The sequence below is a fragment of the Lucilia cuprina genome, chromosome 4 (assembly GCF_022045245.1).
Source record: "Lucilia cuprina isolate Lc7/37 chromosome 4, ASM2204524v1, whole genome shotgun sequence".
NCBI classification, from domain to species: domain Eukaryota; kingdom Metazoa; phylum Arthropoda; class Insecta; order Diptera; family Calliphoridae; genus Lucilia; species Lucilia cuprina.
The window spans coordinates 24,449,898-24,468,512 of record NC_060952.1 but is presented as its reverse complement, the minus strand read 5'-3'; the positions used below and the strand labels follow the sequence as shown (position 1 = coordinate 24,468,512).

The 18,615-nt window shown below is 28.1% G+C and overlaps 1 protein-coding gene across 1 annotated transcript in view; it reads left to right on the top strand.

Moving 5' to 3' along the window:
- The window catches only part of LOC111674859 (transcription factor IIIB 90 kDa subunit), a 42,778-nt gene extending 30,924 nt beyond the window's left edge, over positions 1 to 11,854 (top strand). The window contains exons 4-8 of the mRNA XM_023435537.2: positions 8,972 to 9,121; positions 9,354 to 9,580; positions 10,361 to 11,136; positions 11,201 to 11,316; positions 11,379 to 11,854. Of these exons, the coding sequence (XP_023291305.2) occupies positions 8,972 to 9,121; positions 9,354 to 9,580; positions 10,361 to 11,136; positions 11,201 to 11,316; positions 11,379 to 11,524 (1,415 nt within the window). The 3' untranslated portion in view covers positions 11,525 to 11,854. The remainder of the gene's footprint in view (positions 1 to 8,971; positions 9,122 to 9,353; positions 9,581 to 10,360; positions 11,137 to 11,200; positions 11,317 to 11,378) is intronic.
- The last annotated feature ends 6,761 nt before the right edge of the window (positions 11,855 to 18,615 follow it).

Here is an 18,615-nt window from a genome sequence, read left to right as displayed (position 1 = left end):
TTGAAGGTGTTGCTGAATATGTAAAACAGAACTATGGAAAAGTTTTATTACGTTTTTTGCTGTTAGATTTGTTTGTCATATTGTATTTGTACAGGAGGACCTTGAAAATATATGTATATAAATTATACTAAGAAAGTTTGCGAAATAAATTTGGAATTTTCTTCCTTTTTTTAGACCACAATTTAAACGGTGGAAATATTGAAACTACTATATCTTATTTGAATTTTGGTAAAAAAAGTTAAATGTTGGTAATGTGCTTTATTTATTTCAGATATTACTTGGTAAATAGTTCGGTACTGTCAGTAAGTCAGTTGTGGAGTGTGGTTTCGAACCCTATTTAACAAATCATTTATTTTTATAGTGATTTGTCATTCTTTTTATAAATTTTGCAATATATTTAACTTTCCGATCCCTACTTTATTTAACTTTCCGACCCCTACATATATTTGACTTTTTCCGACTTTTTGACTATTTTCGACTTCTTTCGACTTTTTTCCGACTATTTTTTGACTGTTTTCGAGTTTTTCCGACTATTTTAGAGTTATTGGCTTTTTTCCACTTTTTAAAATTTTCAAATATTTTTGACTTGTTTCTACAATTTTCGACTTTTTCCGACTTTTATCCGACTATTTTTTTTGACTTTTTTCGAGTTTTTTCTGACTATTTTAGAGTTTTTGACCTTCTTTACACTTTTTTAAAATTTTCGACTATTTTTGACTTGTTTCAACAATTTTCGAGTTTTCGAGTTTTTTCGTCTTTTCGACTTTTTCCGACTTTTCGACTATTTTTGACTTGTTTCGACTTTTATTAACAAAGTCGACTTTTCGACTTTATTCACAGACGAAAGTCGAGTTATCGACTTTTTTGGAACAAAATAGTCGACTTCGACATTTTTCGACAAAAAGTCGATTGTTCGATTATTCGAAAGTCGATTTATAGAACCCTAATATATTCTAAATTCTTAAAGATGCTCTGTCCATCTATATGTCCGTTCGTCTTATAAGTTGCAGAAATAAATTTAAAATTGTTTATGCGAGTTGTATACTTTTTTTCTGATAATTGTGAAATTATATGTAAAAATATTAAAGGTATTATTTTATTATTTTTAGTATAAAAAACTATAGAATTTAATAATGTACTGCTTTCCAAAATAAAATTTGAAAACGTGATTTCTAAGAATAGATAAAGAAATACTAACAAGTTTAGTTAAACAAGCTGTAATGTGCATGTTAATTTTAAACAACTTTACAAAATATGAAGCATATGCGGATGTGTTATAATTAATATCAAACTTAAGTTCAAAGTTAGTTATTAAATCAAATATGTTTGCTTTATTATTTGTTTCCCCCCCCCAAAAAAAAAATATCAGATTAAGTGTCATATACTAAATAATAACTGCTTAGAATATTAATTATTTTAATAATAAATTAACCAAAATCAAAATCGAATTATCTATTGACACAGCCTTCAATATGGAAAAGGGCTTTAACCGATGTACATTACATTAAACATTTCAATTTTGACAAACGTAAATAAATATGTTAATTTCATACCATTAATAAAATTTGGCTCTGTCAGTGTCATTTGATTATTGTGTTAGAAATATCAATCATATGCGGATGTGTTAGAATTAATTTCAAAACTTGATTTTAAGACGAGAACCATAATTATAAAAGTTAAATTTATTAAAAATAAAACGACCATCCCACTATTCTATAACAATATTAAATAATAACTATTAATTTGGATTTTAATGATTGGATGGAATTTTACTGTCTTACTCATAGAGAAGATACTAATCTTTATATTTTTGTAGACAAATTTGTTTTATTTTGTTTTAAATAAATTAAGTGTTTAGAATATAAATTATTAAAACAATAAAAAACAAAAAATACAATTTAAAATTAGCTTCACACTATTCAATAAAGTATTGGCATATATGTACATATATAAAATCATATATGTACATATATACATATATATGTATATACATTTAGGGTGAGTCAAAATTACTGATTAAATTTAAATTTCTTGGCGATGAAATAAGAAGTAGAATTTACTCTATGGAAGTACTGAAAACGACGTGATGATTTTAACACAGGCTAAATTCACTACTTCTGAAGTCATTCTTAAGACGTTATTTGTATGTTCTTTTTTTAAGTTCTTTGAAATTGAAATAGTGGTATTAAAGACTACTACTAATATACTTATAATAATAATAATAATAATAATAATAATAATATTATTATTATTATTATTATTATTAGACACGTTTAATAGAAAAATAACCCATATTAAAAAAGTAAAATTATTTTTGGTTCTTCTTAGTTCTACTTTGAAGTGAATTGTTATTCTTTTGTAAGTCTGGTTATAAATTGAAGTAACGATAGATTGACAGATTTTATACAAAACTATTTTATCCCGCAGAATATCTATCGATAACATTTGTTATATTCGATCTATAAAAACACGCTTGCTAAGTCAATACAATTTAAAAGTGGCCGAATAAATAAACTACTAAAATAAAATACAAGTTTTTATTATACATTTTTATTAAATTTAAAACACCTTTAATTTAAATACTAAATATTCCTAAGAATAAAACAAATTTGAAAAATCTTTTTTAAACACAACAAACAACTGTCTGAGAGATCACTAAGAATGACCTTGAGTCAGAACGTACGAACGCACTACAACTACTAAATAAATAAACCGCTTACTCGTACTACCAAAACTACCACTTTTAACAAAAATTCAAAAAAAAAAAAAACCTGCTAGAAAATCTTGAACCCGATCTTGGGCCATTCACAAAAATGCACTAAAATCGAGAGAGTACATTTTCGTACTGTAAGAGTACATACGTACGCTACACTGTAACTTACTCTCAGCAATAATGATGCCGTTAACAAAATATTTACCAGCAGGTATGGAAAATGTTATATTGTTCGAGTTGTTGGCAAAAAGTACTTTTTTAGGAGGAAAATTATTATGTTAGTTAAAGACTCTTGTTAAAGACTCAGATTATTAAAATATTTTAAGCACAATTTCGTTAGACATTTAAAGAACTTGGCTGGTCTTTGGGCTAGTCCTGTTTAAGGACTAGTCTTTGAAATAGTCTAAGTTATAAAAAGTACTTAATGTGACGTGATGTCAAAAAGTACAATCTAGTGTATTGACTGGTCTTTGAAGTGATCTGTTGACTAATATAACTTACGAATTAGTCTTTTGAATATTTTAGGACTCGCACATAGACCACTTTAAGTATTTACAGTCAGAGCATTAAATAAATTATAAAAGTACCAAATTTTCCATCCCCGTTTACTAGTAACGTCATATGACTGTTTGGCAAGTTAACCGGCTAATTTAACGTCAAAAACGTGTTTATGTTATAAGAATTTTTAAGATATAAAAATAAACATAAGACATGTATATCTTTTCTCTCTGATCATTGTCTTGAGAGATAAAAAGAGAGATCATTTTCCTGTTCATTGCTCCTCGTTCGGTGTTTTCAAATCATTACGCAAAAAGTTGACAACAATTAATCAGAAAACCATTTTTTTGTTTAAGGTGTATACTTTTTATCGAAATTTATTTTTAATACTGGTTTAGTATTGAAGAATTTAATGAATGCACTCACTAGTTTTGAACTCTAGCAAGTTCAAGAAATACTTAAGCGAACATTGTTTGTTTTTGTTTTGATTATTTTTATGTATTCTTCCCGACTTCATTGACTTTTGTATTGAATATTTCTATACTAAAGAGTTTTAATTTTTTGTTGGTATTTCAGTGTTGAAAGTACATTGCAGTTACAGCGGACTGAAATAATTATAATAATTCATTTAATGCAGCAAAGCTATTGAAAGGAATTTATAAAATAAATTTTTTAATTCACAAAAAACAAGGTTCTCATATCTACAAGTTGTCCTTTCAAATGATTGTACAATTTTTAAAAAAATTTAAAGTTTTCATATATATGTTTCACATGTATGCCATACATATTACGTTTGAACTCTATATAAACCTTGATTTAGTCTCTACAATAGATTTGTTTAGTAGTAGTTTTTGTGATTTCATTTCAAATACTTTAAAACTAGAAATCACAGAAATTATTTGGTTAAATCATTGATTTATTATTTCAAGTATTTACAGCTGCTATTTCAACTACTACATGTTTAGTTTGTTGTAACACAAAACGTTGCAAGCAGAAACATGCAACTAACGTAAAGAGTATTTCGACAAGATATAAATGATACTGACATTTTGTGAGAGATTGAAGATATCTTTTGGGGTCTATACCAACGATTAAAAATGTTGATCTCAGTACAATATGTTAAATTTTGCAATTTTTTCAAAATGGATAGACAGAAAGTTGAGCTTATGGATAGACAAATAATTAATGGTAGTGGACTGTATTATTGTATTGTATTCCTAGAAAAATGTGTCTCATGGTACAATAGTTCCCACTTGATATAAACAACATTTTTGCAAGTACGATTTATCAAGATGTCCCGATAAGAAACCATAATTGCTGCAAATCAAAATTTCAAATAACACAACTCAAAGAAACACCCGTTTTATCCAAGCATCAACAATGATAAGTAGAAATAGAAATCTAAAAAAAGGAGGAATATCAGTCAAAAAATAAAAATTTCAAAAAAAAAAATACTGCAAGAATATTTTCAAAGCAATTTACGCTTAAGATGTGTAGCAGCGTAAATTGTTCACTGAAGACATTTACTCACTTACTGACTCACTTCATTCACTCACTTGAGCAAATTTTTACGAATACAAAAATAAACAAAAAATTTTTTTCCGCTTCTGGTTTTTTTTTTCATTTTTCTACTGAGTGTGTCAAGTACTTTACCAAATTGCCATTTGATAGAGTTGAAGTACTAACAGATTTTTTTGAAGTATTTCTTTTTTGGGAGAGCGGGCGAGGTTTTACGTTGCAGTTGTTGAACAATAATTCAGTTGGTTGATGCAACAAAATTTGTTTTATATAAATATTTAGGGTTTTTTTTGCTAAGAAAATAGGTTTTAAAGGGAGAAAAACGTGGAGGAGTTGGAGATAAGAGAAAAATTCGTGTGAAAGTGGAGGAACAAGATGAAGATCCTAAAAATGACAATGATTTTTTAAGGAAATTGTCTGCAAATGAAATTAAAAGTGAAGATACTCACGCACACCGATAGATAGATGTAGCCCAGCAAACAAATTTCATGGAAAAGTGACAAGTATTTTGATGTGAACAGTGTTTAATTATGAGACAAAAAGCCCTTTTCTGGAAGTACGGTTTTATGGGGCCTAGGCGAAGTAATAGACCGATTTCAACCAATTGCGTTTGTCCTTGGGTTAAAAGATGAGTATGTGCCAAATTTCATTAGATTGTGTTAAAAATTCCGACCAGCAGCGTGCGCACAGACGGTCATAGCTAAATCGACTCAGAAAGTGATTCTGAGCCGATGTTATACTTTAAGGTGGGTGTAGGACCAATATTTTTGGGTGTAAGAAACATCAGCACAAGCGCAAACCACCCTCTCTACTATAGTGGTGTAGGGCATAAAAATGCAAAATTATAAGTCAAATAAATATTTGTTTAGGTTTGAAAAGACTTTGAGAATGTTTGATATAACAACATGTTTGAATATGTTCTGAATAGCAAGATCTATTAAAAAACGATTTTCAAATGGTCCTGGGATCGAAATCTTATATAATACTAGAAGACCTTGATACACGGTTATCAGATCTTACAAGTTTGTCAGTAAAATGTTCAGAAAATGTCTAATAATCGTTTGAACTTACAAGTTTTCTTTTGCAACGTTGTCAGAGAAAGCATTACCGAAAATATTGCAGGACAAATTTGTAAGTTGACAGTATTATGACATTTTCTGCACATTTTACTGCCAACGTTGTAAGTTCTAAAAATGGTGTATTACATTAGTCATAAATAATGCAGATCTGAGCAAAATTCCGAACATATCATGATTATATTTTGAATGTCCGATATGTTAAGGTTTATGAAGACACTACAGTATGAAAAAATGAAAAAGGGAGAAAAAATTCTAAATAGTTTAAAAAATGCAAAATATTTCACAGGCCGCCAAAATTAAAACAAACGAATAAGAATCTTTTGCTGGGATATGCGGGCATTCCGAATAGATGTTGCAAAACTATTTTATCGTGATTTGTTTAAATTTTTTTAGTTATTGTTGCTATTGCTGATGTAGAAGTTTTTTTAATTTTTTTGTTGTAAATTTGAAATGATTCAATTATTTTCAAGTTTTTTTTAGTTGTTTTTTTTTTGTTGCTTGCTGTGTTCAATGATTTTGTTAAAATTGCAATTTACTTGTAGCACGTAATTTTTTAGTTGTTTATTTTTTTTTTCATTCTTAATTCTATCAACTTTAACATCATCATCATCATCGTCATTTTCATTATTACAATACTTAATCATTGTCGTGAAGATGTTTATATTGGGATTTGTATAAGTGTACTTCTGCTTAGATTGTCCAGTGGTTTTAAGAGTATGCAAGTTTGAAGTGAGTTTTGAAAATCTATGTGTTCTTTGTGGGAAATTTTAAATTCTTAATAAAAAGCTTTAAACAACTCTCTGATAAATAAATTGGTATATTAAATGTAATCTTATCCATTGATATATAATATTTGTTTTTGTCATAAAACATGACTTTAATGACACTTAATTTTCTTAAATTTTATAAATTTTAGTTGGTGCTTAATGAAATTTCCCTAGAATTTTTAATGATCGCATTCATTTAAAACTCTTAAAGATTTTAAGATATGTTTTATTCTGTAGCAGAATATTTTCGTTGAATGCAGTCGATCTCTTAACAATTTCTTAAAAAATATTTTTATTTAACTTCTTTTATGAACAATTTTTTTTGTTAGTTGTTCAAAAATCTTGTCCAAAGTTTTTATTTAACTTTTTTTAATCCATTATTAAGTTATACGTGTTCGAGTATTGTGTACTGTTGGTCGATACATCATTTCAAGGTCATTTATTTGTTTGTAAAATATAAAAAAAAAACAAAAGCTAAAGTAAAAACAAATTTACTAAAATACTGCTTAGATATGGCAAATATAAATAAAATGATAGAAAAAACAAAACACGATGTTGGTTCAAGATCTTAGTTAGAGCTTACCTACAGACTGACTTACAGATATGCTGAATAAAAATTAACTGTTGGTTTGGTTTTTCTTATATTATTTGTCTCATTTCATTTTTTCCTTATTTCTTAAATTAACGTATATGATGCGTGTTATTCTAAGACTTTGAGATGATTTCTTCACAGTCTTTATAAATTGATTTGCTGTGCTTGAGAAATGTCAAGATCTTGAGGTTAAATTTTATTGAACTTGCTTTTTTTTTTTTGCTAGTATATGTATATATTTCCTTTTTAAATCACATGTGATTGTTTTAATCTTAAACTTATTATATTATTTATAGTTTTTCTATTCATTGAATTAAATGGAACACATTTCGATTTATAAAGAATTTTAGATAAATTCTCGATTTATAGAATATTTTGGATTTAGTTATAATTTTCAATAAAAATAAAATAAAAATATAAAAACTTTTCGATCCATTTTTAATTTATTTCGATAATTTCTTGATTTTTGGAATAAATTTTCGAATTATTTCTCAATATATAAACTCTTGATTTATGGAAAATTTTCGATACATTTTCTGTTTTTAGACAATTTTTAATTTATAAAAAAAATTAATAAATTGTTGGTTTGTTGTAGGTTTTCATAGTTGAAAAAAAGAAAGATTATAAAAAATCGTAAAAAATAAAAAAAATACATACTGCACTATTAGGGTTATTTACCCTGATATATATGATATATACTTTTTGTTGTCTCATAACTCTCATGAAAATTATTACACGCAACCGAAATTTTTAGAAATTCTTAACTAATTCAAAATTTCCAATCAAATCTAAATATAAAAAAGTTTTTGATTAAATTTCGATGTAGAGAAAAAAGTTCTTTCAATTCTTCTACTATAGGTAATCCGCAATATACATCTTATATAAATCAAATCATTGTCGAAAATAATTGCTTCCTTACAAATAAACTTTGAATTTATTACTATCAAAAAAAGTAAATTATTTTCTGAAGAGGGTGGGGTCAATTATTGACCGATCCTCGGAAACATTTGGTAGAAAGATTTTGGTTCAAACAAAACTTGTTTAGTTGGTAGAGAAATTTTAAAGTCGAATTTCATCGCTGTATTCTCATTTCTGAACCAGTAATAAGCGTTAAAGTAATTTTCTGAAGGGAACCTAATATGGGAAGTAGGGTTAATTATGGACCGATCATCAGAAAAGTTCGTAGAGAGATTTTAGCTCATATATACCCGAATACTTCGATGTGTTACAAACGAAGTGACAAAAACAATATACTCCCATCTTTTTTGATGGTGAAAACGTACAAATAGTTATTTTTACTATAAAATTTTAAATATTTAATTTTAATTTTTAACCAATTTTCTCTATTAAAAAATTCTTTGTATTATATAGTAATATTAAATTCATATTATTATTTTCTCCCTATTTGGTACTTACATAATTAATTCTACATATAATGAAAATAATCCTTTGAATATGATTATTTGTTTGTGATTAAATACATACGTATTAATATTTTTCCACTCTGATTTATTTATTATTTAAAGAATTCCGTTTTCATTTTTATTGATTTTTTAGTACTAAATATTTTGTTCGAAATAAATTTCTTGATTCTTTCTATATCGAACCACGTTTTACTATTTATTTGTTGATATAAATGAATGATAGTTGTTTTGTATATTTTTTAAACATATTTTTTGTAGAAATATTGCACTTTGTAAAAGGATATGTATATGTATATTTACCATCAATAAATCCGTTCTTGTTTTCGTAAACACATTTTTTTCATTAAAAATTCTTTTGTTACTTTTTTCATTTTTCATAGATCCTTGTTTATATATAATGCGTTTTGCAAATAAATTGCAATTTGGTGCAAAAACACATGAAGTATCCATGACTGCATTGCGTATTGTACAACGTATGAAAAAGGATTCGATACATTCAGGAAGAAGGCCAACTGGTTTGTGTGGAGCAGGTAAGTGTTTTTAATAATTTTTTTCTCGTTTGGTTTATTAAGGCTCTCAAAAAACAAAATTTTTTTTTCGCTATAATTTTGTAGTTAAAATATACAAGTGGTGTGTTTATGTTTAATGTTGAAATTAATTAATTCTAGTTAATATTATTAATTCTAGTAAATATAATTAAAACTATTAATTACATTATGTTAAACATTTTAAAATTTAAACTGTTGTTCCTCTTAATTTTAGCCCTTCTTATTGCTGCCCGAATGCATGAGTTTAGCCGCACTATTGTCGACATTGTGCGTATTGTCAAGATCCATGAATCGACTTTGCGTAAAAGGCTAACAGAATTTGCAGATACACCTTCCAGTGCACTGACTCTAGATGAATTTATGTCTGTTGATTTGGAAGCTGAACAAGATCCACCAGCCTTTAAAGCAGCCAGGAAAAAGGATAGAGATCGTATAAAAGATGTAAGCACTTCCAAGATATGCATTATTAAACCCTGATTTTTATACCCTACACCACTATAGTGGGGGGGGGGGGTTTAATACCCACCTTAAAGTATACCGATCGATTCAGAATCATTTTTTGAGTCAATTAAGACATGTCCGTCCGTCCGTCTGTCCGGCTGGCTGGCTGGCTGTCCATGTAAACCTTGTGCGCAAGGTACAGGCCGCAATTTTCAAGATAATTTGATGAAAATGGTTGAAATCGGTCCATTATTTCACCTAGCCCCCATACAACCGTACCTCCCGATTTGAACTTTTTATGCCATAATTACGTCAAATATTCTGCTACCTCTCTAAATATTGGCACAAATAAGTTTAAATGTATAAATGACACTGCAGATTTTCGTAAGGATCGGCCTATATTTGACCCTAGCCCCCATACAAACCCCCCTTCAAAAAATGACTTAAACGTCTAAAATTTACTTGTAACCATTTGTATCGTAATGAAACTCAACAAAACTAACCGTTATTTAGAAATATATCCTTTTCCCAAATTTACCGATGATCGGCCCATATTTGACCTATACAAAGCCTCATTAAGAAATTTTAGTTTTTTATCAATAAATTGCTTAAATATTTTTTGGAATTATGGTAATATTCAACATAAAAGTTTCTTTATAAAAAATAAAAATTTTATAAAAAGTAAAAATTTTAAAAATATATTCATGGTGTAGGGTATTATATGGTCGGCTATGCCCGACTATACTTTCCTACTTGTTTTAATTTTAAATAAACTTTCAGATTGCCGAAATTGAACTGACAGAATTGCAAATGGAAATTGACATACAATTGGAACAGGATATTAAACGAATACAACGCAATACGATTAAACGTCTAACTGGTAAAGATGATTTCGAAGATGCCGAAACAGCAGCATTTATAGAAAAATCGAATATGGAAGCTATACAGGAGTGTTTATCAGAAAATCCAGATTTGGCGCCAGCCGTTCCAAATACACAAAAACTAGTTATTGAAGGTCTCAAGCCGGACATTGAATCGATGTGCCGCCCCACAGCAAGTGAATTGCAAGAATTAGAAAAATCGAAAAATACTACAGTAGAAGATGACTTAGATCTAGAGGGCTTAGATGATGAAGAAATCAATAATTATATACTTACACATGAGGAGGCGGATCGTAAAAATGCCATGTGGAAGGCATTGAATGCAGAATATCTCAAAGAAATGAAGGAGAAAGAAGAAAGACTGGCCAAAGAGCGTGAAGAGGGAAAGCCGGAGAAAAAGAAACGTAAACCCAGGAAAAAGGTGATAGGTCCTTCGACAACAGCGGGTGAAGCTATTGAAAAAATGTTGCAGGAAAAGAAAATTTCCACAAAAATTAATTATGATATTTTGAGGTCCCTAAATGAGGGTGGACCCAGCACCAGTGCTGATGTTAAAATAAAAAGTGAAAATGCTGCAGATAAAATTGACAATGATGAAACTGCAATTAAACTTAAATTAGAGACTAAAGACTTGCCTGTTATAGTCGAAACAGGGCCCATAAAAACTAAAAATAGGTATGATAAATTGAATATTTATTTTTTGTAATAAATAATTGATTTGTATATTTTTTCATTTAAGTCGTGGCAAACCAGCTTATACCATAGGTGGACCTAGTGCTAAAATTCCAAAACTTGAAATGGGTTTACCAGTGGCAGAACATGATCAAAAACCGGATGATGTTATAATAGAAAATGGTTTGTTAACTGTAAAATATATTCAAAATATTTGTATAATTTAAAATTTTCTAAATTTCTAGACGATTTAGATGAGGAAGATGTCAATGCAGATGATGACATTGAACCGGAAGCAGAACCCGAAAAAGAATACTCTTCTCTTAAAGATATGCTTAATGATGGCGGTGATGAAGATGATTACTACGGTTATGACGAAGACCATTATTAATTTGGTTAATTAGAGAATCTGAAATAAATGTTTCTAAATTTTATAGTCTAGCTATATTAAGCTAACAACAATTTCTTATTGTGATTATTTTCGATATTGATGTAGGTTCATTTGAATTTTTAATAACTTTTAAATTATTTACTCAATTTAACTATTTTTTAGTAGTATTTAATTTCTTTTTAGTATATTGTATTCTATTTTCATTCTATAGTCCTTAAAATTAAGTTTTGTATTATCATAATTATTATAAATTAATAAATATTATAATGTGACAAAGGTTATATGTATTTAATATTCAAATAAGATGACAATATATAAATATCTAGCAGATATTGATGTGTTTCTTTCATTTATGTTTTAAATTGGTGAATTTGAACATAATGATATATATAATAGATAGATAGATAGATAGATAGATAGATAGATAGATAGATAGATAGATAGATAGATAGATAGATAGATAGGTAGATAGATAGATAGATAGATAGATAGATAGATAGATGGAAATATATAACACCTAAAAGTATGCCATAAAACCAATGTAACTGATACTAAATTAATTTACAATTTATTTTTCACACCCTGTTGTAATTAGAAGTAGGCAAAGAGGAAAAGGTTGCCTACTTGCCGGAGATATGTCACAGATATACTAACGATTTCACACTGGTCACTTAATTAGCATACAAATACATTCCAACTCTATATAAAGTTGCTACTGCGAAACCGGTGCTTGTTTGTTTATTTACGTTTTTTTACGTTTTTACTGTCACTTTAGGCGGTAACTATTTAGTATTATTTTAATGTGTGGAGTGAAATGACGTGAAAAAATAAAGAAATTTATTAAATTAAGATAAAAATTAGTTTAAAATATATTAAAAGATGCATACAATTAGCACAGATATAGTTTTATAAAGTGTTTCGTAAAAAAATGTAAAATAAATTGTTTCCGGTCGGTTGTCTTTTTGTTATTTGTTTGTGTATTGTTTTTGCATAAGTTGTAGCTGGGCCAGCAGCAAAGAATTATTTGGCCTGTGATTGTAACAACGCCATCTCCAATACCTGCTAGCACGACTAGGCCATAATGAAAATGACGGACGACGGTCTGCACCCAGAGCAGAATTCTGATTGTTTCCCGACTTGTTCTGTGTGAGTGCTTTATTTATTACATATCAACTTCTCTTTAATACAAAAAGATTTAAATGTACGTATTTACACACAATACTGAAATGACACTTACTAAAATGATCGAATAATATTTGTGATGGAGTGATTCTCCATTATTCTACATTTTATACCTTAATTTAGGATATCATAGTAACATTGTTAATGGGGTAAACCCGGTTCTATGTCGTTGATGTATGGCAATTGAAATTAAGATGCGTTGTCAACAAGTAGAAAAGTAAAGTCGGACATGGCCGACCATATAATAACCTACACCATGAGTATATTTTTAAAATTGTTATTTTTCATAAAGAAACTTTTATGTTGAATTTTGCCATAATTCCAAAATATTTATGCAATTTACTGATAAAAAAATTTTCTGAATGAGGCTTAATATAGGTCAAATATGGGCCGATCCTCGTTAAATTTTGGAATATGATATATTTTTAAATAAGAGTTAGTTTTGTTGAGTTTCATTGCGATACAAATGGTTACAAGTCAATTTTAGACGTTTAATACATTTTTTGAAGGAAGGTTTGTATGGGGGCTAGGGTCAAATAAGGGCCGATTATTACGAATATCTGCAGTGTTATTTATACTTATATAAAACTTACTTGTGACAATTTTTAGAGAGGTAATAGAATATTTGACGTAATTATGGCATAAAAAGTCCAAATCGGGAGGGTATTAAAGAAACCTTACATAAAAATGTAATTTTAAGTAAAATTCGATTCTAAAAGAAAAATAGTTAAAACATTCATTTGCATGGAAATATTGAGTTCATTAGTTTTGTTATTGAAAATGAGCAATATCGGTTTTAAATAACATTTAAACCCCATACAAGTGAGACCCGCGAATTGATTATAAAGCAACTGCAATAAAATATTACCAAATTTAGTTTTGTGAAAATCGGTCATCACTAGACCATAACCACATATTATAACTTAAATATTTTCCTTATTGAAGTATGTAGGGTAGAAGGGGGACCATACGCCACTTTTTTTGAGGCGGACTCAAATTAAAACCACAATACATATTCTTAATTTTTTTCCTGATTCGGATACTTAGATATGTTGGCTTTAGTTTTATTCCTTTCAATTTTTTTTAAGTCATCCTCATGTACATATTTTTTTAACTTTTCCGCACTGACCAAAAACGGCGATACCGCCCCATCCATGGGGTAAATGCGAATGATCCCCCTTCTACCCTACAGTGAAAACTGTTCATATGTATGAAAGTTTATACACATTTAATTGATATTAATCGAAAATATAACAACAATATATTTTCAATAGTGTATATCAGGGATGGTAAATGAAATTTTACAAAATGTACAAAACAGCATTTAAAAGTTTAATATTTTTGAATCCAATATACAAGAAAACCATTTCAATCCGACTTCTTCATCCGGTAGCCTAATCAATATTTTTATGCATCAATTAGCAAGTTCATTATTCTATATCCAATGACTTGGCAACAGGCTCTTCTATAGGGAGACCAGATTATAATTAGACAATAAACTAAGATATAGAATTTTTATACTAGTCCAATGACTAATTCAAAAAGCCCTTAAAAATATTTTAAATGTCTAGTATAAAGTACTTTTTAACTATAGATAAGTCATAGACAAATCAATATTTGTCTCAAATCAATCTATTGACTCTCTACGTACTATAGGATAGGGTAGTTTATAACGGGAGAACACAATTTGTCTATTGATTATATATGTCTTGTCTATAGAATAGTGTATATACTAGTCCAAATACTAATTCATATAATAAATGTTTTCTGCTTATAATCTCTTGCAGTATTCATTACAATATCCTTTTCCAAAGTTTATAAATCTTTCAACTTTTTGTTAAAAATATAATTTTTAAAGAATTATTTCAATAAGGGAATATATTTTAAAATTGTACAAAATAGGTTATTGGTGTACCATTGTACTTTGAAGGTTGAATTGTACCAAAAAAGTAGAATTGTATTAATTTTCCAACCAAAAATAATAATCAACATTAACAATAAAAACAACAACAACATCACTATCAACACGACTAATAAAACTTAAACGCATTTAATGCAAAGCAAACAAACAGGCAGACAACCAACTAGCCATATATCTATCCGTCTTGCCCAGCCAGTCACCCATTCACTTATAGCCGACAGGTCATCTGGTCAGCCATTAAACCAGTTATTTGGAATATGGAAGGATGTATTCGTTTCGATTTCGTTGTTATGCATGAGTTTAAGTACAGTATAAATGAAAGTATCTGTGTATTTATGTTCTATTAATTGACTGTGTGTGCCTTCCATGTTGTGGCATTATTTACTCTTTTTCTTCTTTATTTGCTTTATACAGGAAATATATTGTTATATAAATATACATTAGACCGACTCACTCTGTATGGAAAGCAAAAATGTGTTTTGTTACCCTTCTCAAAAATTCCCTTGCTTTGTTTTATGATGATTCCCAAAATATTTTAAGTCTAGTGTTGACCAAATTAAAAAAAGGTGTTTTGCAATAATTAGTTTTGAAACAAAATATCCAATATGAGGTATCGTTTGAAAGGGGTTTTAAAACCACGTTCAATGATTTATTAATCTTAAATAGCCTTATGCTCATAACTGCCATATTCGAAAATATTTAAAATTGTAATGTTTTTCCCTAATAAAAAAAATGTATGTACAGTTTTGCAAATTTTGCGCACCAATAGACTTGGCTTCAAAAAACCTTTCAATTGATACCATATATTGTAGATTTTGTTTAAGAAATACGGTAAAATTTAAAAATAATATATAAAAAGAGACTTTTTTGTAAGCGATCCAGGTCACGAACGGCTATTGATGGAATAGAAATATTTGGGAACCATTATAAAACATAAATATTTGAAGCTGGGTATAATATTGAATTTAACATGAAAAATCGTGTCCCCAATACGATTTTAAATCAAGCACCATTTTCTGTGAGTCGGTCTAATATACATATGTATATTGATACTTATTCGTATTTTTTGGGGAAAATATTTAATTAATTTCTTTGTTTTTTTTACTTCTGCTGGTTTTTATTGTCCTGTTTGTTACAATTGCAACTTCATAAGTGGCCACCCGCTTTCATTTGTTTTTGAGATCTAAAAGTAAATAAAGAAAATATTTTTTTTAAAGTAAAAATATAACAATCGGTATCAGTCGATATTAAAATACTATAATAAAGTATTAGTTTTTAATTTAATAACAAACTTGAATTTTATAATAAATCACCATTATTTAAATGTTGGAAAGTTTTTATTCTATGATATTGATTAGTTAATATATTGTCAAACAGTTCCGACAGTTCAAATATAAAATTATGTATTTCTTAAATGATTATTATACCCTACACCATTTTAGTGGGGAGGGCATATTGGGTTTGTGCTGATGTTTGTAACATACAAAAATATTCGTCCTATACCCACCTTAAATACCAATCGGATTAGAATCATTTTCTGAGTCAATTAAGCTATGTTTTAATTGGTTAAAATCGGTCCATTATTTCGTCTAGCCCCCATACAACCGTACCCCCCAAATAGGGCCTTTTGGCTTATAATTAATATAAATGATCTATTATGTTAACAAAAGTCGACAAAACTTAGTTTTACAGAACTATAAATGACACTACCGATTTTTGTAATGATCGGGCTTCATTTGACCCTATCCCCCATACAAACTTCCCTTCAGAAAATGACTTAAAGGTCAAAATTCACTTACAAACACTATAAAATTTTAAATTTTACATAAATAATATTGAAGAAGACTTAACTCCCCCTACCAACATTTTTAAGGATAGGGCCATATTTTGCCCTACTCCCCTTTGAGCCCTCTTAAGAAAATCTCTTTTTTTGCCAAAAAAAGGAAAAATATTCCGAAATAATGTTAAAAAAAAAACAAACCAAATGCTTTATTTTTTAAATAATTCCCATTTTTAACATACATACTGACTGGTGTAGAGTATCATATGGTCGGCTATACATTCATACTTATTTTATTTTGTAGGAGTTTATGATTTTTGAAGTCAATATGAAAAATTGTTATTTGTTTCTTTTTTGTGGTATGCATTTGTACATATTTATTTCTATTTATTGAACATTGTTATTATGAAAGTTTCCATTAAATATTTATATACATATTAATAATGTAAGTAATAAATGGTTATTTTAATTAAACGGCATTTTAAATTAAACCAAGAACAGAATTGATAAAGAATTAATTAAATTTAATTTTTATTAATCAAATTTTTGTAAAAACATAATTTTTAGCTTTTAGATTTGAAAAAAATCGATCTCGTATTAAAAAAAACCAAATAAGTCTATAAGAAAGTCTTTAGGATAAGGTTAGGTTAATAGGAAGAAATTTGATAAATTTATAAGAAAGTTAGGTTAAAGGTTAAAAGCAGAAAGTATCTACATCCTAGTCCACTATCGGGCCGCCCTCGAATTTTGTACAGTAAATTGAAGTAAATCTCATTTATATGATATACAGATGCTGAGTTTTATTGTTCGAAATTAATATAGACATCAGATTTTTAGAATACAGATTTTATGGAGATTTTTGTTGCTATAAAACTCGTTTTAAATTCATTTTCAGCAATTATCTGAATGGGGCCTAACAGCAGGCTTAAACGAAATGTAAATCTTACAGAGTTTTAGATCTTTTAAGATTGTTTTCCTTTTTAAAATAATAAAAATAAAAAATGTGTCCTTTTTATACTTTACAACACTGCAGTTTTTAAGGTAATGTCATTAGCCTTTTAGATTAAAATTCGACGTTTATTATATGACCATTTTCTTCCGTCAATGTAGAAAAAAGGGTCTATTTGTAAACAGTTACTAGTTAACAGTCTATTCACTCTTCTGTGTCATTATATCATATACATGTGTATGTATGTATATGTAAATCGAATATTCATCTGTTTATTTTTTATCTGCATCTGTATATATTTGCATGTGTATAAGTATGAATTACGTGTTCATTCATGTGATTATATCAGTTGCGATTCTTGTGTTTTAACAATTGAATGGCATGTGGTCATAATATTATCACTGTTGTAGTCGGACTGTGTTTCTGTTGAAGTTGTATTTTTTTTGTTTTAATTTTATTGTATTTATTTGTAAGTTCATATCTTTTTCAAAAGTATTTTTCCATTTATTTTGGCCTTAAGTAGTGTTATTTGGATTACACTGCATATTATGAAAGATTTAAATATTCAATTAAGTTCGAATTAAATTGTGAAAAAAATAAACAAAAGTATTAAAAATGTACAATCTGAGAATTCTTATATACAAGTATACAGCAGGTATCAAGGAAGGAATTACAGTTGAATACAATTTACTTGTTAATTTAAATTAAAAATTTTGCTTGAATTAATTGAAATTATACATATTTGCACTTAAATAAGATATTAAACAAGTATTGGTTTAAAGAGCCTAAGGTGAGCAAAAACTTTCAATATAATTTTACTGAAAAAGAAAATGTGATGTTAAAAATATTTGTATTTATTTATAGGAAATTGTCGAGTAAAAACTTGTTCAAGACTTATGTTTACACAACAACTTATTTTTTTAAAAGACAACTACATATCGTTAGCATTCATTGTTAGTACTTTAGTAAGGACTTTGATATAATCATATAAGGACTTAGATATAAACATTACATTTAACTTCCACATTTCATTCGATTGAAAACTAGAAACACGGCATAAAAATAGTAAACAGTGGTGTTGTGCGTACAATAGCGGAATAACGAACAAAATATATAGGTACACATTCTGTGTCGACCATGTTTAGGCTCAACTATAATTTGCATAAATTAAGGAAATAGCAAAACCGAACAAAAAGTCTCTCAAGTGCTTAAGAAAATCTAAAGAAACTTTTAGGTGGCTATAATGTACCTAAGTGCAT